A 22,620-nucleotide genomic window follows, 5' to 3' on the forward strand; every position below is an offset into this window, starting at 1 on the left:
GAAAGAGAGAGAGACCAAGAATAAAACAGTTCTTAGGGATTCTTTGAGAGAAGTTAAGGACAATTCCTGTGAGTCGAAGTTAAGAAAGGACACTGAAAAAGGCACCGTTGGAACGACAAGAACCGGAATGATGTGCTGGGAATAGACCATAGCGGACAGGCTGGTGATGGGCAACCGTGTCAAATTCTAGAATGCGGTGGAGATGGATTATAGAGCTCTCTAATTTAGTTGCGGTATAGCAGAGTAGTTGGTGAGGGTTCTGGAGTCAGACTCTCTGTTTTTAAATTTTGGCTCTCCTCTTGTGTGGAGATATCTATAATCTCTATATTGGATATAGTCTGGTTGTGTATTCCCAGAAAGACACTCAACCTCGTTTTAACTACTTGGTTCCTCATCTACAAAGTAGAATAATAATAATAACGTTCAAGGTTAAGAAAAGTGGTGCGTTAAAGTACAGGGTCTAGCATATGCCAGGGATTCAGTAAATACGACCTACCTTGCCCCACTTCCCCATCAGGAAAAGTTAGACCTCCTCTGTCTCCCTCACAGACTTTTTGTGTTGTAATTTCTATCATCTACATACTTTCCACCTGAACTTCGGATCACTATGTATCTGCCCTTCGGATACCACCACTTACCTGTTTGAGAAAAAACTCCAGCTCCATCTCAGAATGAACTCCTCTTTCTCTTTACTGCCTTCCTGCTGCTGCAGCTTCCACTACCTGCCCTTTCCTCGGAATCTACTTTCTCCATCGTTGACACTGACATTCTTGGAATCACCAAAATGGGTGAAGCAATGACTAATTCATCCTAGAATAGGTTCAGTAGAAATTTGGAGTTGGTCACACCTACATGCAAATTTCAGCTCTGCAACTTACTAGCTCCATGTTTCTAAGCAAATTAATATTTCTAGGGCTTTGTCCTCTCATCTGTTGGATGAGGGTGAACATTCTTAGGAGGTGGTGCTTGTGAAGGATTGTGGGTCTGTAGGAACTGGTGGTGCTTACTGGACAGCCCTCCTTCCTCTTCCTAATCCCCCCTACTTCCATGTCCGCTCCCCTATCTCCACTTCCCTGGCTAGTCCAGGTGTATATTCTATGAAGCATGTCTTGCTGCTTCTCCGCACCACATGCCACCAAGATAGTTGAGCCCCAGATAGATCATTTTTCATAATGGTCACCGTGCCCCTCTGGTTGGTGTCTCCAGTCTTCATTGCCAGGGTGTTGTGCAGATAGATGAGGTCAGTGTTTCTCCCCAACTTACACAGTTCATTGGTGTCTCCTTGCCAGGAAATATATGTTCTCTATAGGCTCTTCCTGGTTTCTGCTCCACCTCCTATCACTCATTGTTTCTTTCCCTAAAGTCTACTCTATAGCCTTCACAATTCCATGGAAGGAACATGTCCTTCTGCTTTAGGCGTCTGCCTTGTGCCTGTGTATATTTCCTTGTAAATCCCCTCAGTTGCCTCTATCTTTACCTGCCCTCTCCTTTTTCAAAACCTAGTTCAGGCAATTTCCTCTCCTATTGAAGTTGATTCCTTTCTTTTATCGTCTTAACTTCTAGCTCTGTGATGAGTAATTTTTGTTTTGAGGATTCGGATGATTGCCCCAAAGGCTTTTCTCTATATTAGATGTAGTCCAGTGAGAAGAATAGGGAGGGTCCAAGTAGCCAAGACTCTGTAGTAGCCTCTTCTGTTCTGTGTTTATGTGACTGACTGCCCTATACGCATGCTCGTGACCCAGTGAGTCCCTGGAGGGCACTGGCTGCCTTGTTCATCCTTGTACTTCAGATATCGATATGTTTCACTAATAGACTTTGCCAGAAAAGTCTTCCCAGATGTTGAATAACAGAATTGAGTCACTGCAGTGACTGCAGTGAAAGAGACCAGATAGGTTTACATCATTTTATGTTCGAACATTAACAAGAGTAGCTTATGGCCCAGCTGCTGTATTTCACAATACTATCTTATTCCCAACCTAGGTCTGAGAAACATCTTGCCTATTACAACAGCAAAGGTGCCAATTGTAAAGTTCTTCCATTTGAGAAGTGGTCTGGAAGTGGACATTAGTTTGTATAACACACTGGTAAGATTTTCTCTAAGCTTTTTCTTTAGGGAGATCAAGGGGAACAAATCTCTCTTAATTTACAAAATCTCAAGTAAAATTAAGCCATTTTTTTATCTTATTCATTTTTTTTAAAGATTTTATTTATTTATTTGACAGACAGATCACAAGTAGGCAGAGAGGGAAGCAGAGAGAGGAGGAAGCAGGCTCCCTGCTGAGCAGAGAGCCCGATGCGGGGCTCAATCCGAAGATCCTGGGATCATGACCTAAGCCGAAGGCAGAGGCTTTAACCCACTGAGCCACCCAGGCGCCCCTCATTCTTTTAATCATTATTTAGGAGTGCTTGCTGTGTGCCTAGCAGTGTTCTAGAGATGGGATGTAACAGTTACTCGTATTTATTTAAAGTGAGGTCAGAGTGGCAGGTGCTTTTAGTTTGGCTTGAAGTGTGTTTAATTTTATAGTGTATGTCTGTCTTTGGTCCCATAGTTGCTTTGCTTTGGAGCTTTATGGACCTTCTCTGGATCCTAGGGGCATTCAGTTTAAATAATGCCAGGGTGAGGTGGGGGACTCCTAACATCTACTTAGACAGAATTACCTTAATAGCCCTTATTTCTAGGAATGTTCAGAATAAGGACATATTAACATAATGGAAGTCGTGAGTTCAGATACCATTTATAATTCTTATTATTAGTAAGTTAATGAAGCTCTGTTTTGGAGGAAAATATATTGGTTTCAGTCTGAAGTGAATTACAGTGTAAACCCTTTCAGAATATTCCAGCCTAAAATTTTTTCTTCTAATTAATCCCTTATGGTATAATTTTCCTTTTAACAGGCCCTTCATAACACAAGGCTCTTATCTGCTTATTCAGCCATTGATCCCAGAGTTAAATATTTATGCTACACCATGAAAGTCTTTACAAAGGTGAGTATTCTTCCTGTTGGGATTCATCAGGAAATTTCACTGCATCTTCAAACCTAGGTGAAAACATAAGTCTATATTTTTTAAGGACCCATGGCTGTATTAAATGTTTCCTTTAACTACTTTGGGAAGCCTGCCATAGCAAGCTACAGTTTTATCATCTTAAATTTCATATATGATAACCTGATCTTGCTTGTGGCTGTTGGTTGGGGTTTTTCTTTTGTTTGTTTTTGACATCCTTTTCGCTGCTATTGTTTGGTTTTGGTGACATTTTAGCATTTGAAGATGTAGTTTTCATATTACTGCCCTGTAGAAGCACCTTACTTTTAGTGATAACAGGATAGCTGCAAATTTAGCAGAAAACACTGGTGATGTTTTCTTTGTCCCTCACTTTCCTTCCCTCCAGATGTGTGATATTGGCGACGCATCTAGAGGCAGCTTATCGTCATATGCATACACGCTTATGGTGCTATATTTCCTCCAGCAGAGGAATCCGCCAGTCATTCCTGTCCTTCAAGAGGTATTAGTAAAAGAAATTGTGTTTCTCACCTAAAGCTGGGTTGTCTTTGAGCCCTCTTCCTTCTCTAGTATTCTGTGGTTCTGTAGTTAAATATTTAACTATTTTCCTACAAGTTTTTGTATCAATGCATTAAATTTGTAATCCATACTAATAGTTTAAAAATTAATTTCAGATATACAAAGGTGAAAAGAAACCTGAAATATTTGTTGATGGCTGGAATATTTATTTTTTTGATCAAATAGATGAACTGGTACGTATTTTAAGAGTAAAGATTTTTTTTACATCCTTGACTAAAAGTTAGCTATACTATGCTGTGGTGTCGTGGTCAACAACTATATTATCACTTGTTATATTTATCTATATTATGATAGTGAAAAACTAGCATATACAGTTGTTTCCTTTGAAGTTGAAAACATTTTTATTAAGCCAGGTGAGTTTCAAGGGACTGTATTTCGGATTCCTTTAATGCCTGTCAATTCCAAATGGTTATGTAACTTTATTCCAAGTGAATATTTGCCAAGGAGTTTGAAAAGACTTTCTTTGAGTTCGAAGGTCTAATAACCCAGGCATCATCAAGGCTCTTAAAATTTATTTCCAGATGCTTCCACAAACATGCATTCTGGGGTTTGACATTTAAAACCCTGAGCTCTCCCTGTCTCTGAGTCACAGGGTAGAGATAAATAAACTCATAAATGATATTTAAAAATGTGAAAGAAAGTTATGTAATTATGTTTTTATGTATTTAAATTCCAGTTAATTAAAGTAAATCCAAACTTACTCCCTAAGATTCAAATGAAGATAGATATTAAAACTTTACTATAGAGCATGATATCTCTTGTTCCCTTCTATTTCTAGCCCACCTATTGGCCAGAATATGGGAAAAATACAGAATCTGTTGGGCAACTATGGTTGGGACTTCTTCGATTCTACACAGAGGAATTTGATTTTAAAGAACATGTTATTAGCATCAGGAGAAAAAGTCTGCTTACAACTTTTAAGAAACAGTGGACCTCAAAATACATTGTTATTGAAGGTACAAATAAAATGAAACTTAAAATGGTTTAGAATATAGAGTTGGAACTGTGAGGGTGTTATTTTTCATCCCTGCAGAGCTCTTCCAGAACAGCCAGGAGCCACTGGTTGGGATGGGCAGCACAGCCTTCCTATTACTGTCCACATCAGCACACTTGACTCTTTCCAGTATAAAGATTTATTTTTAAGTGACCCAGGTCCTCCTGTGGGCCTTCTCACCAATTCAGAACTCTTTTGACCAGGACACATCTTTGATTTTTGTTGAACATCTTCTAGAGAATAAGTTTGCAATAGAGATAAGGCAGCTTCAAAAGAGTAGGACTTTTAACACCTTCCGAATTGAAGACGGGGCACTAAGAATGAATTTTCAGGTTCCTCACTTTCTCTTTATTCATTAAGGAGTTTACATATAAGTAATTATATATAAATTTTAACATTTCTTTTGCCCACGCTGAAGCCTTTTCTTCCCACTGAATGCAAGGATCCGTGGGCCATATATGTTTGTAGTTGATTATTTATTTGCAGTTTGTGTGATTTTAAATTTAGGGACAAAATGAAGTTTAAATGCTTAAAACTGAACTGAGAAATGGCTAAGAAATATTTTATTTATTTTAATCTTTTTAATTTTTTTAAATGTACAGATTAGCTAAATAACATGTTACTCTACGTTCTGTTTCCATCATTACTTCTGACTGTTGGCAGTATGATAATACTGTGAACATTTATAAAGTTACATTCAGATCACTGTGACTTTAGATAGGGTTTTAACGTTTTAGGATCTCATGTGTCAAAAACATAGAACTTTGTCTTAAACCTTTCCATTATCACAGTGGATTCTTATGGTCTCCAGTTGTTCATATTTTGTTTTTAATTTTTGAAGTCTCTTAATCTTTTACTTCTCATTTTTACATTACTTTCAGATGAACCATTAATAATAGGCTAAGTGAGAAAGAAGCCTTTTAACCAGCTGTTCTAGAATGGAGGAATTTCAGGGGTGGTGACAGCAGCAATGATTATTACTGTCCCGTAGCTTAATATCATAGTGTCCCTGCTGCATTAAGCAAACAACCAAAAATACTTCCACATACACACATGTGAAAGTCACCAGAAGGAAGCATGATCAAATCTACTTGGAAGGAAGGGGCATCTGGGTGGCTCAGTGGGTTAAAGCTTCTGCCTTCGGCTTAGGTCAGGGTCCTGGGGTCCTGGGGTCCTGGGGTCCTGGGATTGAGCCCCTCATTGGACTCTCCATTCACCGGGGAGCCTGATTCCTCCTTTCTCTCTCCTCCTACTTGAGATCTCCGTCTGTCAAATAAATAAATAAAATCTTCAAAAAAAACCCTACTAGGAAGTAACGTTCTAATAGCGGTTATTAGTGTAGGATCAAATTGAGCGAAAGCTCCTCTACTCCAGGAACCTGTTAGTGAGTCTGAATCCAGAATGGTGTGCCCCAGTTATTGTTCATTAGAAGCATAACAGACAACTTTAGGATGCCCCTTTTCATTTCTGTATTCTTTTTGTATCTACTGTATACAAAGTGGTCTTCAATTCTTGATTCCTAAAAAGGGTTTTGAGGGTTTTTTTCCTTTGCTTTTCTTTAGTGTTTTTAGGCATTTATTGGAAATAAATATCTACACATAATATTCAAAGTATGAATTATTACATATGTATATTATATATAAAATATTTTAATTTAGAAAGTACTTTATCTCCATTTATTTCATGAATAAGTTTTATTCAGATCTTGAATAAATCTTACATCATCATTTTTTTTTCATCATTCCTACCACTTTCTGGGTCATCTAATAGATAATATTCCAGAGCACAACATATACATACCTATATAAGACTTTGTGATGCAGACCTTTAACATCATAGAGGAGTCCTTTATGAAGATTTCACTAAAAACTGAGGTCCAGGTAGCCATTGTTATGCCGTTGGGACAGGTGCATATGTCTTAATTTGTCTTAACTGTGTTTTATGATCCTCAAGATGACTAACATGATCCTTAAAACACTTGTTAGTTAGCAGGAACATTCAGCACTAAAATGTTCTAAATAAATTTATGACCTCTTTATGCTTCCCAGACTAGCACCATTAGATCATACACAACTAATAGGTCTCCAGACAATATTTTGTTGTTCAAAATGAAACAGCTCCTCATAATAGGAACGAGTCTATACAGATTCAAATATAAAGCAACACCCTCTCTTCTGATGGACACTTTGGAGAAAACACTTGACTTATGTTTAGGAATTGATATTACTTAGCTGTATTGCATATTGGAAACTCATTAAAAAGGCAATCATTCAATAAAGTTAACCCTTGAACAGCAAGAGGTCGAACTGCACAGGTTCACTTACATGTGAATTTTTTTCAATAAATACGGTACAGTAAATGTACTTTCTCTTGTGATTTTCTTAACATTTTCATTAGCCTGCTTTATTGTAAAAATGCAGTATATAATACATATACAAATATGTATTAATCACCTATGTTATAGGTAAGGCTTCTGGTCAATAGTAGGCTGTTAGTAGTTAAGTTTCGGGGGACTCAGTATGCGTGGATTTTTTACTATGTGGGGGATTGTTGCCTCTATCCCCTACATTTTTCAAAGGACAACTGTACTTTTACAAATAATAAAGTATGTAACACTTCCTTCTTATATAGTCACTTAATGTATGAACGATGGCATTTCCTATTTCATTATATTCTTGTTCTCATTAATTTTCTTTGATTAGATCCCTTTGATTTGAATCATAATCTTGGAGCTGGATTATCAAGGAAAAGTAAGTTGCTTTGTTTATAAATGTTATTGTGATCCCTTTTCCTTTTACTCCATCTAATTGAGCACTTACTCTTTCTTCTTAGTGACAAATTTTATCATGAAAGCATTCATTAATGGTAGAAGAGTATTTGGTATTCCAGTCAAAGGATTTCCAAAGGACTGCCCCTCAAAAATGGTAAGTGTCTGTTAGAAATACCAAAAATACTGGAATGCCTGGGTGGCTCAGTCGGCTCAGGTCATGATCCCAGAGTCCTGGGATCGAGTCCCACATCGGGCTCCTAGCTCAGCGGGTAGCCTGCTACTTCCCCTGCTTGTGCTTTCTCTCTCTCTCTCTCTCCCTCTCTCTCTCTGACAAAAAATAATTAAGATCTTTAAAAAAAAAAAAAAAAGGAAAGGAAAGAAATACCTAAAAACCAAAAAAGGTGCTTTATTAATTTTTACATATTACACCAGCAGTAAATACTCTAAAAGTCTAGTGAATCTAGCCAAGATAAACAATGGCAATACAAAGCAATTCCAAAAACGTTTTTTAAACATCCTCAGTTCTGAGGCCATTTTTATCAGGAGAAAAGGGAAAAACAGCCAAAAGTGGAGTTTGGGTGGGAAGATTAGTCATTGTGGTGCTGTTGCTTTGCCTTGGCAACACATGTAGATGGAATCGCTGTTCCGTGGGCATTTGGCTCTATGCCAGCTTCTGCCAAGGCCAGCCTCCGTGTGGCTAGGGGTCCTCCACTTACCTCATAGGAAGTCTGGATGTTTCACTTGGAAAGCAGAATAATACATCTCTTAATGGGCCTAAGAAAGAGACCAAGCTCTCTGTGCTAGCAAGCTTACTGGTATCCCGTAACCTAATACTCAAGATTTGTATGGAACTGGACTCATTAAAAACAAAGCACAGTCGTACTGTAGAAATTCCCTTCAGTGAGAGAAAAGGGAGTTAGGAACTAGAGGATTTTCTGTTCAAGTTATTTTTTTCCAACATTAATTTTTTTTTTTTAATTTGCGAAAGAGAGGGAGAGCAAGCACAAGCTGGGGGAAGGGGTAGAGGTAGAAGCAGACTGCCTGCTGAGTGGGGAGCGCGATGTGGGACTCGATCCCAAGACACTGGGATCATGACCTGTGCCGAAGGCAGACCCCCAACAGACTGAGCCACCCAGGCACCCTAATTTTTTTTTTTTTTTTTTTAATAAAGACTTTTTAAATTAACCTTAAGTGCATTTGTGTATATTCAGCACTGGATCCCATCTGTGCATCTCCTTTTTGCTGGATATGCTATGGTTGTCTTCTACACCAAGGCTTCTGAAACTTATTCCTACAGAGCACCTTGGGGATTTTGTTAAAATGCAGATTCTGATTCAGGAGATCAGGGTGGGGACCAAAATTTGCATTTCTTACAGACTCCTAGGTGATCCTGATACTCTGGTCCTCACCTAAATTTCACTGGCAAGGAGGCTTCAGTTCAGACATTCTCTTTCCTTTCTTCTGATATTTTTCTCCAGAAGCCACAACAAACAAAGAACAGCACATAGCTTCTTTCTTTTTCTCTGTATGTGTAATGCAAATCGTATTCCTCAGTTTATTGGATTTTAGCCTTTTCATTTTATGATTAAGCGAAACCTTTGTACCTGACCTCGGCCTCCAAGTCCTGGCGAAGCTGACTCATGGGTATGTGCTCTTGTGTAGAAATGTCCTGGAAAAACAGGCTGTCTTTGTGGTTAGGGCTAAACCATGGTCTGCATGATGAAAAGGAATAAAGCAAAATGAATTTGGGTAAAATTATCCTGAAGTAAACCTCTTAATGGTCTTCAATTTTGGAATTAAACAGTATAATAATCATTAAAAAGAGGGTCTCTGATTGATATCTGGTTAGTTTTCATGTTTTGATCTCACTTTAGTAGTTCATACTTTTCTATATTTATGTTCTGTTAGGAGTACTTTTTTGATCCAGAAGTGCTAACTGAAGGAGAGCTGGCCCCAAATGATAGATGTTGCCGAATTTGTGGGAAAATTGGACACTTCATGAAGGACTGTCCAATGAGGAGAAAGTAAGTCAGTGTTCAAAAGGGGTGGTTTCATTTTTACTTCCTATTGTACCAGTTTTTAAATGAGGTTCTATTGTAACAGAAAATAAACTTGTATTAAATCCAGCAGTTCTCAGATAAATGATTTTTCACAGTGAAAATGAACTGATTTAAAATGTGCATTTAAGCACAGATGACCAGATGTCCCTTGGGTGTACAGATGCCAGTCTTCCAGGCCTGCTCCCCTTCCCTCATTTTGGTCACTGCCCCAGTCGCTACTCGGCCATTTGGTCGGCAGCCTCTCTAACAGGGATGGCAGAAGAAACGAGGAAAGTAAAATGGGCTCTTCAGGACATCAGTTACACTTCCAGTGTACAGTAACAGGGCTGTTCCAGACTCATGTACAACTTTTTGCCATTTAGGACCCTTCACGTGTATGTGGTTCAACCCTTAATGATTGCTGTGCTGACCCACTCACGTGGGTCAGGATACTTCTGGTGACGTTTGCAGGAGGTGGGGTAATGTTGATTGCTTGCATGGGCCATACTATGGTTTTGGATGGTGTGTTGGTCTTAATTGGACCATAATACTCTCATTTAAAGACATGCTCTTAAGGCACCATCTGGAATTCGAGGCTCTTATTTAGTACTTTGGTTTTATATTCAAATAATAGTCACTGCTCATGTAGAGCAAGAAAGAAATATTTTTAACATTTTAAGAACATAAATCACCTTACAACCCTTTTTCCCTTGTGAACTGAAAGTTCCACATCTCGAATTTCTAGTGCGTACTTAAAAGAATGGGCCTCAGAGTCACAAGAAATCACCCCAAAGATCACTGGAGTTTCTTTACATCCATATCTTAGCAGGTACTGGACCAAGGAGTTCTGCTAACTGCAAATACTGTTTTTATGGCACTAGAGTAGTTGTGAAAATCAAAAAGAAAAACTATACCATCGCCCTGAGGTTGCTTCCTGAAAGAGGGTCTGAAATGTGTTACATTCTTGTTTTTCCCCCTGATACCTTCTGTCTCTGGTTATCTCCCAAACCTGGAGCACCCTTAATATCTTGTCAGGTTTCTATTTAGATTTTTCCTACCGGTGTTATATCATCTTCTAGAGTGAGACGACGGCGTGATCAGGAAGATACCCTGAACCAAAGATACCCTGAGAACAAAGAGAAGAGAAGCAAAGAGGACAAAGAAATTCAGAACAAGTACACAGAGAGGGAGGTGTCGACAAAAGAAGATAAGCCCATGCAGTGCACACCTCAGAAAGCCAAGCCGGTGAGGGCGGCTGTCGACCTGGGCAGAGAGAAAATACTCAAGCCTCCAGTGGAAAAATGGAAGAGACAGGATGACAAAGACTTAAGAGAAAAACGTTGTTTTATTTGTGGAAGAGAAGGGCACATTAAAAAGGAATGCCCACAATTTAAAGGCTCTCCAGGTATGGATCCCGGTCATACCTCAATGTTTGCACTCACATCTCAAGGGAAATCTCTTTTTTAGAGTTTAGAACTCTTTATTATTTTAGTTATATTTATTTCTTTAACAAATCAACTTACTGAAAAAGATTTTTAAGAAAGTGAACCCACCCCATTTGAATTCAGACCCTCTTATATGGCAATTTCATTGAGAGGCTTATAGAAGTCATTTGCTTGACTTTTCTAAGATTATCCATGAATGGAAAATCCGGTCATCCCCAGTGCCTATAAAATGTAGCCTGTGTGACCAGAAAACAAGCTGCCACTTAAGCTTCGCTTCTCAGTACGTGCACTTTGGAAACTAAAGCACTGACTGGCCACGGGGGAGGCATAGCTAAGTTAATCTCAGGACACCAGGCTGTGTATAGTGAGCCACTTGTGCTTTCGTTTAAATATGTACATGCACATGCCTAGAAGAGGGACCAGAAGGAACTCCATGACACAGCTGTTATGGTGGTTCCAACTGCAGAAGAGAATTATGGAGTACATATATAGGACATTATTAGTTTCCCGCAGTGAACGTGATTATTCTTACCATAAGGAAAAACACACTCTCAGTCCATAGTTGCATGTCATCCGTACATCCCATCCCTTTGGGTTCTTGGATCTGCATTGACCCTTTCTGTTAAATGGGTGAAGTGTCCACTGCGGGCACCTTTTTAACAGACTGTTAAGCATGAAGGTACCTTCTGTGTGTGTAAGTTGGAATTTACGAAGCAGTTTATACACTCCCACTTTCTTTCTCCGAATAAACCCGTGAGAGTGGGTGGACTTTGATAGAGGAGAGAGCATGGAGAAGCATAAAGAAGAAACCCGAGGAGTCATTTTTTAGATTAAAGTAGTAAGCTCTCCTGTTCCTGTCCTCAGTTGTTACATGTGTATGGGTGGTGTAAGAGAGTCAGCACTGATGACAATTCCCTTAAAATTCTCTACTGTTCGTCGTTCCTGGAACACTAATACCTCTCTTCCATTTTATTATATCATAACAGCAATATAATGTGTCTCTTTTTTTAAAGACAAAATTTTTAGAGCACTTATTTTTTTTTAAATGGAGCTTTATATGGAATGAAGTATATTTTTAAATTATTTAATTATTGGTTTTAAAATAGGACTTTGGTGTTTATGGAAGATACAGCTTGTCCTGCTTCTAAGGAGCTCGGACAAATGTAAACTCCAACTTTTTTTTACCCTGACATGGGACATAGACCAGATCTTTAATGATTATAAGAGGAATATCTATTTAAGAGAAATTAAAATAATAGAGCTAACATTCACGGAGTGCTTCCTATGAGTCAGGCACTATTTTAAGTACTTAACGTGGGCAGTCTCATCTCATTTTTTCCCCAGCCCCATGAGATGGGGGTATCGATAATCCCAGTTGACAGATGAGGAAACTGGAAATAGTATAGATCAGATATAATGAAATTCTACCGAAGTTATTTTTGTAGACCTTTCTGAAACTGGTGGTCGGTGTTTACTAAGTAGCACAAAGCACGTTACCATCGTGTTCCTCTTGGCTACAGCACAGCGGTAAAGGGAAGCCCCAGCATTCCCCCAGCTTTGATGGATTTCTTCCTCCTAGCTGGTAGCAAGGTTTAAGTTGTCTAGTGAAGCTATCAAAACAGAGCAGTATTCCTGAAAGCCTGCAGGGGCAGCAGCGAATCAAGGGGAGTCCAGGGTATCATGGGGTGAGAGGCTAGTTATTATCAATCCGAAGGAAAAGCGCCAGAATCTTGGATTCCTCAGAATGCAGCATTTACACACTAAATCAGGTAGTCACTGTATTTTTTAAAAGTAAAATAGGAAAGGAGGAGTGGGGCTAGGGTATGGGGCGTTTCCTTCGGAGCTACTCAAAGTACTCAGTTGCTTCTTCCTATTGGAAAATTATGCTGCCCCCTCTCATGTCTTCAAATATGTTATTGTTCACACAAGATGCTGAGTGGACCTTCTGTCCTGTCCACAGAAAATCGTTCTGTGGAAGTTTGAAAACAGGGATGCTGCTTTCATTTTAAAGTGAGAACAAAATGCTAACTTTTTTCTCAGGTGTGTCTAAATCAGATTGTGTATTCGGATCCCCTTCTTCACCTAGCCCCTTGAGACCAACTGGCACATTTGCTCAGGTAAACCTAGCTCACGCCTGAGCAGGAAGCCCCTGGGTCTCCTGTCTGTTGAGCGAACACTTAACTGAGTGCAAGCAGCTCTGTGCCAGGCCCTCAGCGAGGTGCCGGGCAGCCGCTGGCCCTGCCCTCCTTCCGCTGGCTAACCCTCCTGGCTCCTGTCTCTGGCCCTGGTGCAGCGTGGGGTGCGGCTTGCTGAGCTCCGGATGGCTCCGGATGGCTCCGGATGGCGGGGCGTGCTTTGAGGATTCCCGAGTCTCTGTCTTGCTTTTCAATTAACTTGCAAAGTTGTGCCTTCCACGTGCCTAATTTCAGCCCTCCTTGGAAATGGTTACGGTTTTAAGGCTGTTTTCAGATGCTCTTCCTTGCGACGTTGTAAACCAGTCTATTTCATTTTTTAGGCAGTGCTTTTACATGAAGACAAAAAGAAACAAAAAACAACTATATTTTTGAGTCCCCAGTCAGGTATGTGGGTTTTAAAAAAACAAATGTGTGTTCTTTTATTTACTGCATAGCTTACCACATGCCTTTTGAGATGCTTCCTTTGAGTAAGTGGTTTTAACAGGGACTAAACATCAGAATCACTCAGGGAACTCTTAAAAATACGGTTGCCCTGTCCCCACCTTTACCTCCTAAATCCGATTCTGAGTGGGTAGGCTTAGACCTGCATAGCTTTTAAGTGTTCTAAGGTGATTCCTATACCACCCCTGAGCAGGAACCATAGTCTTTAATTCTTTGTCCCTCTCTCACACGTTTTTGCCCCTGCCTTGTCAGCAGTGTACTCTCCTCATGAGGCTGTGTGCTGTGCACCAGAGGAAGGGAAGAAAGTAATTGTTGGCCTGAACTCCACTCTCTTGCTCTCTCACTATGTCTTGAATCCTTCCTTCAGTACTTCCTTCAAGTACTTACTAAGCCATTTTCCCTCTCCCCCCTCCCCTGCCCGGCCCCAAGTGCAGGGTACGAGCCTTAACACGGGCGATACAGCAGGGAACCAGCAAAGTCCTTGCTCTCGTTCACTCTGTGTTCTTGTCAGAAGAGATACGGAAGTGTTTCTTATGGCAACAGGTGCTGAGAAATACAAAGCAGGAAAAGGGAATGCTGGATAGGGAGGTGGCCATTCTGTTAAGTAACATCTATGCAAAGAATCAAATGAAGGAAGGGGCCAGGCAGGGGAAGTTGGAGGTAGACCGTTCCAATAGAACTGAAAACCACCATTGTCCCTCGGTGTCGCTGAGTGGCAAGTGCAGGGAGGGGCGTGGTAGGAGGTCAGGTCAGGGTAGATGGGTGTGGATCATGAGGCGCCTTGAGCCCTGGCCAGATTGGATTTCTTTCTGTCTGTGAGATGGACAGCTGTTGGAGGGCTTGGAACAAAGAAAGTTTAATCTGCATTCTGTTGCGGAAGGTTCCTTATGGCTGCTGTGAGGAGGTGAGGGTGACAGCCGGCCCACGAGGAGGCTTCTGCTAGAGCTCAGGGGAGAAATGGTGCCAGCTTATTCTCGGGTGGGAGCAGAAGGCAATGTGAGGACTGGTCGTGTTCTGGATATTTGGCATCAACGTGGGTTGTCACTGGATTAGATGGTGACATAGGACAAAAAGTGGACCCGAGATGACACTACAAGTTTAGGCCTGAGCAACTGGAAGAATGGAAGTGGAGTTTCCTGTGCTGAGAAGGACTCAGGAAGAGCAGACTTCAGGGAGAAAGAGAGTCCGGTTGTAGCCATGTCAATTTAAGAGCCTGCTAGATGTCTGAGTACAGATGCCAGGTCGCCAGTGGGATGGACGAGGAAGGTGTGCAGAGCAGAGGGCCAGGCTGAAGACCGAGACTTGAGTATTTTCAGTGCAGAGATAGCGTTTGAAGGCCTGGGTAGGAATGAGATCACCTAGAAAATAATGCAGAAAGAAAAGAGAACATTTAAAGGCTCAAAATAAAGAAGACAGACAGAAGATGGTCAGTGAGGGAGCCGAGCAGCAAGAGAGCTGGCTCCTGGAGTAGGAGCTGGCTCGGAGGACAAGGGGCCTCAGAGAGGGCTTGACCATTCTTGGGCCTCGCCGCTGCAAATTCGGGTGCTGTGTGGATGGCGCTGTAAGGATTGCATTGGGCAGTGCTCACGTCATGAGTGACTCTGGAAAGAGCCATCCCTGTGGTGTGAAGAGGACAGAAACCTGACTGCTGGGGTTTCTGGTGAGAAGTGCTGGAAGAGGAACTGTGGGCAACCGAGCCTCACACCGTCCCTGCCTGGCCCACAGGCCTGTGGACAGATGCCCAGAGGAAGGCAAAACCGGGAGGCTCTCCCTTTCTCCGGTGTTTCAAGAATGTGAGTCGGGAGGGAGAAGGGAAACTTGAGAGGGAAGAGGAAAAACAAAGTAACTGAGCAACTTTTTCAGCTTTTTTTAGTAAGAAAGGATGAAACTATAAACTCTATAACAAATATTCTGAGTTCTGGCCTGTAAACACCCTTAGTAACTTTGCTTAGTTTCTCTCTCTCTCTCTCTCTCTATCTCTGTCTCTCTGTCTCTCTTATCTTATTCAATAAAGTAGGGTTAAAGAAAGGAAATTATATAAGCAAATAGAGCATGTGTAGTCTTTTTAACTTGATTGTACAGTTTATGAGAAAAGTTTCTGAAATTTTAAAACTCCATTGACAGAACTTGACATTTTTGTATGTAGTGTAAAACAACCCATATATTTTATGATCAGCTTTTACCTATTGTATGTTATTGCTGATATGCAAACACATTTGTTTTTAGCTTGGAAAGATGGTGTGTTCATTAGAATGTAAAGAGACGAAGCTGTCTCTGCCATCAGTTACTGGGAGATAGCACTCCCCGCCCCTGGGCAGCCTTGTAGACCCCGCGCGAGAGAGAGGCTTCCCTACTTTCACCAGCACAGTCTGAGAGAAACCAGGGCGCAGTGGTCTCACCCTGGGAAAGCTCTGAGAGCTCCCAGCAAGGGATGTTTGGTTGTCTCTACTCTGAATGTCGTTCACAAGAGAAAAATAAATGGATTTGTTAAATTATGTAGCTACTTCTCTTTCTGCCTGTCTGGGGATGAAGTATCTCAAGTATATACAGTAATCTAAACAGGAATAGGCACTTATTTTTAAGCTATGTGAATTCCAGGGATTTTTTTTTTTTTTTTAATGATTGGAGAAAACATTTAAAGTGGCATCAGATCGCGTAACAATTCCAATTTGTGAAGCATGGGCACTGGGTTGGTATAGAGTGAGGTCAGATGGTTCAAGGCGAAAGAGCCAGAAATCTTCAGAGAAGTACCGCCCTTACCTAAATAGGGAACAGTGTGGATATAAAGGTAAAGACAGAGGCGGCTCTGTGAGAAAATGCAGGAGCAGCTGTTTCCTGGGAAGATTTTGCCATTGTTTTCAGTAGAATGCATGGATGGATGTAAAAACAAGAAATGTTCTAGTGGGAAAACACCCCAAATCAAATAGAAGTGAAGTGGGCCTGGGGCCCTGTTGTGAGACGAGAGGAGGAGGCTGACACCCTCTGCCTCTGAAAGCCAAGTGCGGGAAACGGACTCTCCGTGGCAGTGTGTGCGGTTGCTTCCCACAGATCCTCGGAGAGTTTCAGGGTCACAGAGTTACCATGTGTAAACAAGCCAAAAGAGTGTTGTTTTTACAAGCCTCAGCCTTCAACAGATATTTCCAGAGCATTACACAGGGAAAATAGGGATCCTTTCTTGGTCGAGATGTTGCTTTTGCCGAGGGTAGGGTGTGGAAGAACATGGCCTCTGCCCTCAGATTGCAGGATATGATTTCTAGCTTTGTGATCTTAAAAAACCTGCTTACACTCCGCTTGACTCAGTTTCCTCATCTGTTACAAAGGGATGATAATAGCTGGCTTACAGGGATGTTGAGAAATCCATGTAAAAGCACTTAAAACAGCACCTGCGTGTAGCCGCAACACAGAGGTTTATAGGAGTGTGACACACTGATGCTCCCGCACAGTGACCGTCGGCGTGGCTCCTGCTAAAGGCCTTACACGTCTTGAAAGTAGAAGTTTATTATAATTTTCTGAATTTATTTGTCAGTGGGAAAAGAATACAGATGTTGGACATCTGGACATAATACCTGGGCATGGCATGACCAAATGGCTGTAAAGATTTCTGTAATTGTCTTCCACATCAGAGACTTACATATTTATAAATATTTTCAGCAACTGTAAAACTTAAAGGTTGAATTGACTACAGAAGAAAAGTTATTACAATAAACATACCTACTTTATACCAGAAAAAAAAAATTTATGGGTAGTTAAAATCTATCTTAATTAAACTCTTCAGTCAACAACTGTTAAGACTTGTCAGATTTATCCACAATAAACTCAACCCATTGTCTATATTATAAATCTGAAATACGTCTCAACTGTAAGTAGTGTTAAATTCCCCAGAGTTCTTTTTTCCCCACAGTACTATATATGTGACACACAGGTGGTTTCCTGTTGATAGGACGGCCCCTGTTCTCTCCAGTAGCCATATTGACCTCAGGCAAGAGATCTGCTTTCTCTGAGCTCCACATGTCTCATCTAGAGAAGGGCTGTAGCCCCATTTATCTTACCAGATCCTGAGGTTAAAGCACTGAGCCCCTAAAAAGCCAAGTTCTCTTTCCTGATACTTCTTGCTCCATTCCTTTCTCCTGGGCTGCACATAGTCCTTATCTGCCAGACGGGAGAGTAATGAATAGAAGATTCCATGAATTTCCTTGTTTTCCATTGGGACTCCCCTCCCCCTTATATACACTGCTGACGCAGTGCCTTAGATGTTCAGTGAGTTTTACTGATAGAGATGTATTCATTTTGAAAGAATAAAGAGACTGAGCAGTAGAAGGGCCAAGAATAAGAGCTTTCAAGTCAGACATAGGTGAGTTTGAAATACAGCCCAACTATCTGCTGGCTTTTCAGCCTCTGTCAAGTTACTGGACATCTTTGTACCTTGGTTTTCTTATCAGTAAATTGGGGCTGACACCTCACAGGACAGTTGTAAGGATTAATTTTCTATACATAAAGCTCTTTTCACAGCATCTGGCAAATGTTATCCCTCAGCAAGTTATCACTGCCTTGTTACGGGTGTGAACAGTTTCCTGCCTTGCTGTTACTTCCCTCTTCCAATAGGACACATATACCATGGACATTAGAACCATAGTCAGCTGGTTTTCCTGCATAAGTGAACTACTCTGGTTTACATAATAACAATTTATTCAGAATGAGAATCTCAAAAAAACTAACATTTCTCTATTCCTTACAACTTCCCCTTTTTGCAAAGAAGGTTATATTTCCAAAAGAACTACGTCTGACTCTTCATTTATTCCATTTTAACCTCACAGTTTGAAATCCTAAAAACTGAAGATGTTGGAAGAGATTGATGGTATCTTTACTCCCTCATGATGATGTGTATATACTATTACAGTTTTTTTCCTCGACCAGAATTTAAAAGCCTAATTTTTTTAAAAAGTGATCTTTATGATAGTAAATTTAAAATAACAGAAACAGGGATGCCTGGTTGGCTCAGTTGGTAGAACATGCAGCTCTTGATCTCAGGGTTGTGAGTTCAAGCCTCATGTTGAGTGTAGAGATTACTTAAAATCTTGAGTAAAATAAAATAACAGAAGTACCTTTGTAAAAAATATAGGGACACCTTGTTATCAGTGTGTAGAGATCATTCTTGTTGATACCCTTCTCGATATTCTAGTATATGAACATGCCATTATTTATTTAATTATTCCTTATTAATGGACTAGCTGCTTTCAAATATTTGGTACATCAGTGTCCTCCAAAACTTTTTTTGCTCTCATATTCTTCCCTCAAAATGTAGAAAGCCCATATATCTTAAATATTTTTAAGTTGATATCTAAAATTTTCATCACAATTGCAAAGCATATAATTCCTGAGGTTTTTTAAAAAATAAATGTTGAAATTTTAAAATAAACCTTATCAATTAGCCTTAAATGTATCAAATGAAATTAATATATCACTGTTTTTTCATACACGCTACCCTTCATTTACAGCTCCTTAATAGGCAGAAATTTTACTTTCCTCCTTGAATTCTTTGTTTTACTTCCATCTTAAGGTAGTATATTTTTTAGCATATATATTTCAAGCATTTTCGGGGTACCTGGGTGGCTCAGTGGGTAGAGTGTGCAACTCTTGATATCAAGGTTGTAAGTTCAAGACCCACTTTGGGTGTAGAGATTACTTAAAAACAAAATCTTAAAGAAAAAGAAGTTTCAAATTCAAGCATATTATTGATCAGCCTATCCTCCTTATCTGCAATAATAATATTTATAGAAATTGGATTTTTTAAGCCTTTTATCAAAATGTAAAAATTTCTTCTAAATTGAGTTTTTGCATTAGAATATATAATTGATCAAAACAAATGTTACAATTTTTGATTAAAAATTAGTGAAAAAAGATTTTTCTATTTATGTTTACATACTGAAAGTGACTGCCACTTAATGAGATAGATGGGATTTTTCTCCATACAATCAAGTATTTTGGGATCAATACTACAGGAATGAAACAGTGTTCCTCATCATTTCTATCCCAAATCTTTTTTGTTTTTATAGTTGGTAAACATCAAGAAACCCCAGTAGTCTTTATGATAGGGTATTAAAAGTAATAGATATGCTTTATTTGGGAATGGAAGATGTATTACAGCAGTGTCATTCAGTTACTGCTATTCCTTTTTAAACGAAATGACCAAAAATCTCATAGTAATGTATCATTAAGAATTATTTGCGATGAACATCACCTATCAGTGTAATTTCACAAAAGCTAAAAATTTGGAATTTTTGTTAGAGGCCTTCACACTTACCACAGATAACCAGCGTTTCTTTTCCTTCCTGCCTCCTTGGGTTTTTTCCCAAGGCCATGTACCACATTAAGATTTGGATGAGGAGGAGACATGCCTCTCTTCTATAAAGTAGGAGGACTGTGAAAGGAAGACTGGTGTGCCTTCTGAGAACCAGCCCAAAACCTTGGCCACAGAGGCATTCTCAGAAAGAATCCAGTAGACATGAGGCACCCCAGTCAAGTCCCGTAAAGCCCCCTGCCCACTCATCCTGTTCAGTTGGCTCAGGGATTACATGTATCCAAGTTTGAAGACCACTGCTTACATCAAACACCATCAGGCAATATTTGCCTAGTTACTGCCTCAGGATAAATTCCTAGTCAGTAGAATGATAGATTAAAAAAGGGCACACCTTCTCACAGTGAGGCCAGCAATGCCAAAAGGGAATTGTCAGCCACCAGAGAGTCTCTGACTGCCTGTTTCCCAGACCCTCACTTTATGGGAGTAGTCTTTTGCCCATCGGCTTGTATTCTCCCTTGAAGTCTCCTGCTTTTCACATGTTTTCATCTGTGTTTCTTCATGTTTCTATCTTTGTATTTTTTAACTAGGGCAGTCATCTCTGTTTTTAGCTTTAGTTTCCACATAGAAATCCATTTGTCCTTTAACAAACGTGTTCTGTCCTTCCCCGCCACCATGTCAATTTATTAACCTTTCAGTCTTGTTTACGATTTGTTTTGCCATATAGTTTGTCGCTTGCTTGTTTTAGTCGTTTCATCTAGCCAATTTTTAGGTGATTTCAAGTCATGCTTCAGAGTTTTATAAATTTCTTGTTATTCCCTCACAGTACATAAAAGTTCATGTTTTATTTCTAGTGGGTTTACTTTTTTACATGCACATTTTTATATGAAATTTCTTCAGGTATGATTTTTTTTTTTTTATACAGGCTATGTAGTAATCAGACTATTAGCACTATTCTTAGAAAAGAGTGGTTTCCTAACATGTTGGGAAAAATACGAAGATACAAATAAAACTCATCTACTAGAGAACTGAACTTATTTTTTTCCCTATTTTCTTCTCAATCTTTTTTTCAATAAAAGATCATTAAGATGGTCGAAGTCCGCGTTGACCACCATCCCAGACCCATTCCATCCTTTGTGGCCCCTCCACCCCAGAGGCATCTATTATTAGGAGTTCAGATGAATTCTTCTAGTTCCTTTTTTTAAACTTACATATGAACCCTTTTACATACATATCATTGTTGAATTTTTAATTTAAATGATGCATCATACTGTATAATAAGAATGTTTTATACCCTGGTTTTTCGTATTTATTTAATGAAGTGATTTTGAAATTTATATAGATCACTATAGATAGACTTACTGTGTTTCTTTCCAGTATTCTGTCTATGAATACAGAACATACTATCCATTATGTAGCGCATTAGCATTTAGATTGCATTTGGTTTTTTGCTCTTATAAACGGTGCTGTACTGAACATTCTCATCTGAAGCTCCTTGAGCATGTATGAGAGGTTTTGTCATTTGTGTATCTTGAAGTCAAACTCTGTTGAGTCATAGTGTATGTGCATTTTCAACTTAGGTTATCAAGTGATTCGTTGAAATAATTGCCACTCCCAACAGCAGTGTTTATTTTTGCAAATTTGATGGGTGAAAAATACCCTGGTGTTATTCTAATGTATATTTTCTTGACTCTGGTGATACTGTTATATATTTATTAGCCAATTGGAGTTGCTCTTCCGTGAATTCCCTGTTCATATCATTTGCCCATTTTGTGCTTGTTACCAGGTGGAATTCTGTAAAATCCCTATACCTATCGTTTGCCTATTTTTCTGTTGCATTATCATTTCCTTATTAATTTGTATTCTTCATTTATTCTGAATACTACTCCTTTATTATATACATTCCAGATATCTTCCTCCAGCATATCTTGTCTTTCAGCTTGTGTCTGTTGCCACTCTGAAGTTCTAAATTTTGAGGTAATCGGTGATGGATTTTCCATGGTTAGTTTTCATGGTCATGTCACTCAGTGATTTTAGGATCATCGTTAAGAAATTCTTCCCTGAGTTCATAAAGATATCCATCTATAGTTTCTTCTAACATCTTTAAAACTTTTATTTTTTTCTGGTTAGATCCTGAACCTCTATGAATTGTGTGTGAAATACGAGGTGTAGTGATCTAAACTTTTGTCCCTGGAATGATAAATCTATCCTCAATACTTCGGGCAGTTCAGAATATCAAAGATTTGTTGCCTGTAGACCATTCGAGGCTCTGGAGTATAAATACCACGGGAGAGTGCTGTGCTTCTTCACTCATTTTTCACTGTACATTGATTATCTGGATGCTCTGCTTTGAGAAGTTTGCTTCTTGGGGGGCATAAGTTTCTATTTGCTTACTTAATATGTTTGCTTTAATAAATGTAGATAGTTAAAGCAAAAATGAATAAAATAAAAGCCATTTATACTTCATTCTAGAGCATAACTACAACTTGGGTTTGGGAAATAAAGTCTTCCCATCTTTTCACATCGATGTACTAATAATGGCTAACATGTATTGAGTACTTTTCTATGTACCAGCTACTGTTCAGTTGCTTTACCTGTATCAGTTTATTTAATCTTTAGAATAATTCCAAGGGGGTAGGTGTAATAGCCACATTTTTTCAGATAAGGACAATGAGGTACCAAACATTGGATTGATAGGATTTATCATTTGTTTTTAATTTTTAGTGGGTTTTTTTACAAAACTGTTTGTCAACACAGGGCTTGAACTCACAACCCTGAGGTCAAGGCCTAAGCTGAAATCAAGAGTCAGACGCTTAACCAGCTGAGCCACCCAGGCGCCCCTTTAATTTTTAGTTTCTATGA

At 39.5% G+C, this 22,620-nt stretch overlaps 1 protein-coding gene across 1 annotated transcript in view; it reads left to right on the plus strand.

The window, feature by feature from the left end:
* The window catches only part of TUT7 (terminal uridylyl transferase 7), a 59,097-nt gene that overhangs the window by 34,134 nt on the left and 2,343 nt on the right, over window positions 1-22,620 (plus strand). Inside the window, 9 exon segments of the mRNA XM_032308694.1 lie at window positions 1,981-2,084; window positions 2,896-2,985; window positions 3,389-3,502; window positions 3,675-3,752; window positions 4,358-4,535; window positions 7,276-7,323; window positions 7,406-7,497; window positions 9,252-9,367; window positions 10,462-10,787. Coding sequence (XP_032164585.1) covers window positions 1,981-2,084; window positions 2,896-2,985; window positions 3,389-3,502; window positions 3,675-3,752; window positions 4,358-4,535; window positions 7,276-7,323; window positions 7,406-7,497; window positions 9,252-9,367; window positions 10,462-10,787 — 1,146 coding nt within the window.

Source organism: Mustela erminea, chromosome 12 (genome assembly GCF_009829155.1).
Source record: "Mustela erminea isolate mMusErm1 chromosome 12, mMusErm1.Pri, whole genome shotgun sequence".
Lineage (NCBI taxonomy): Eukaryota > Metazoa > Chordata > Mammalia > Carnivora > Mustelidae > Mustela > Mustela erminea.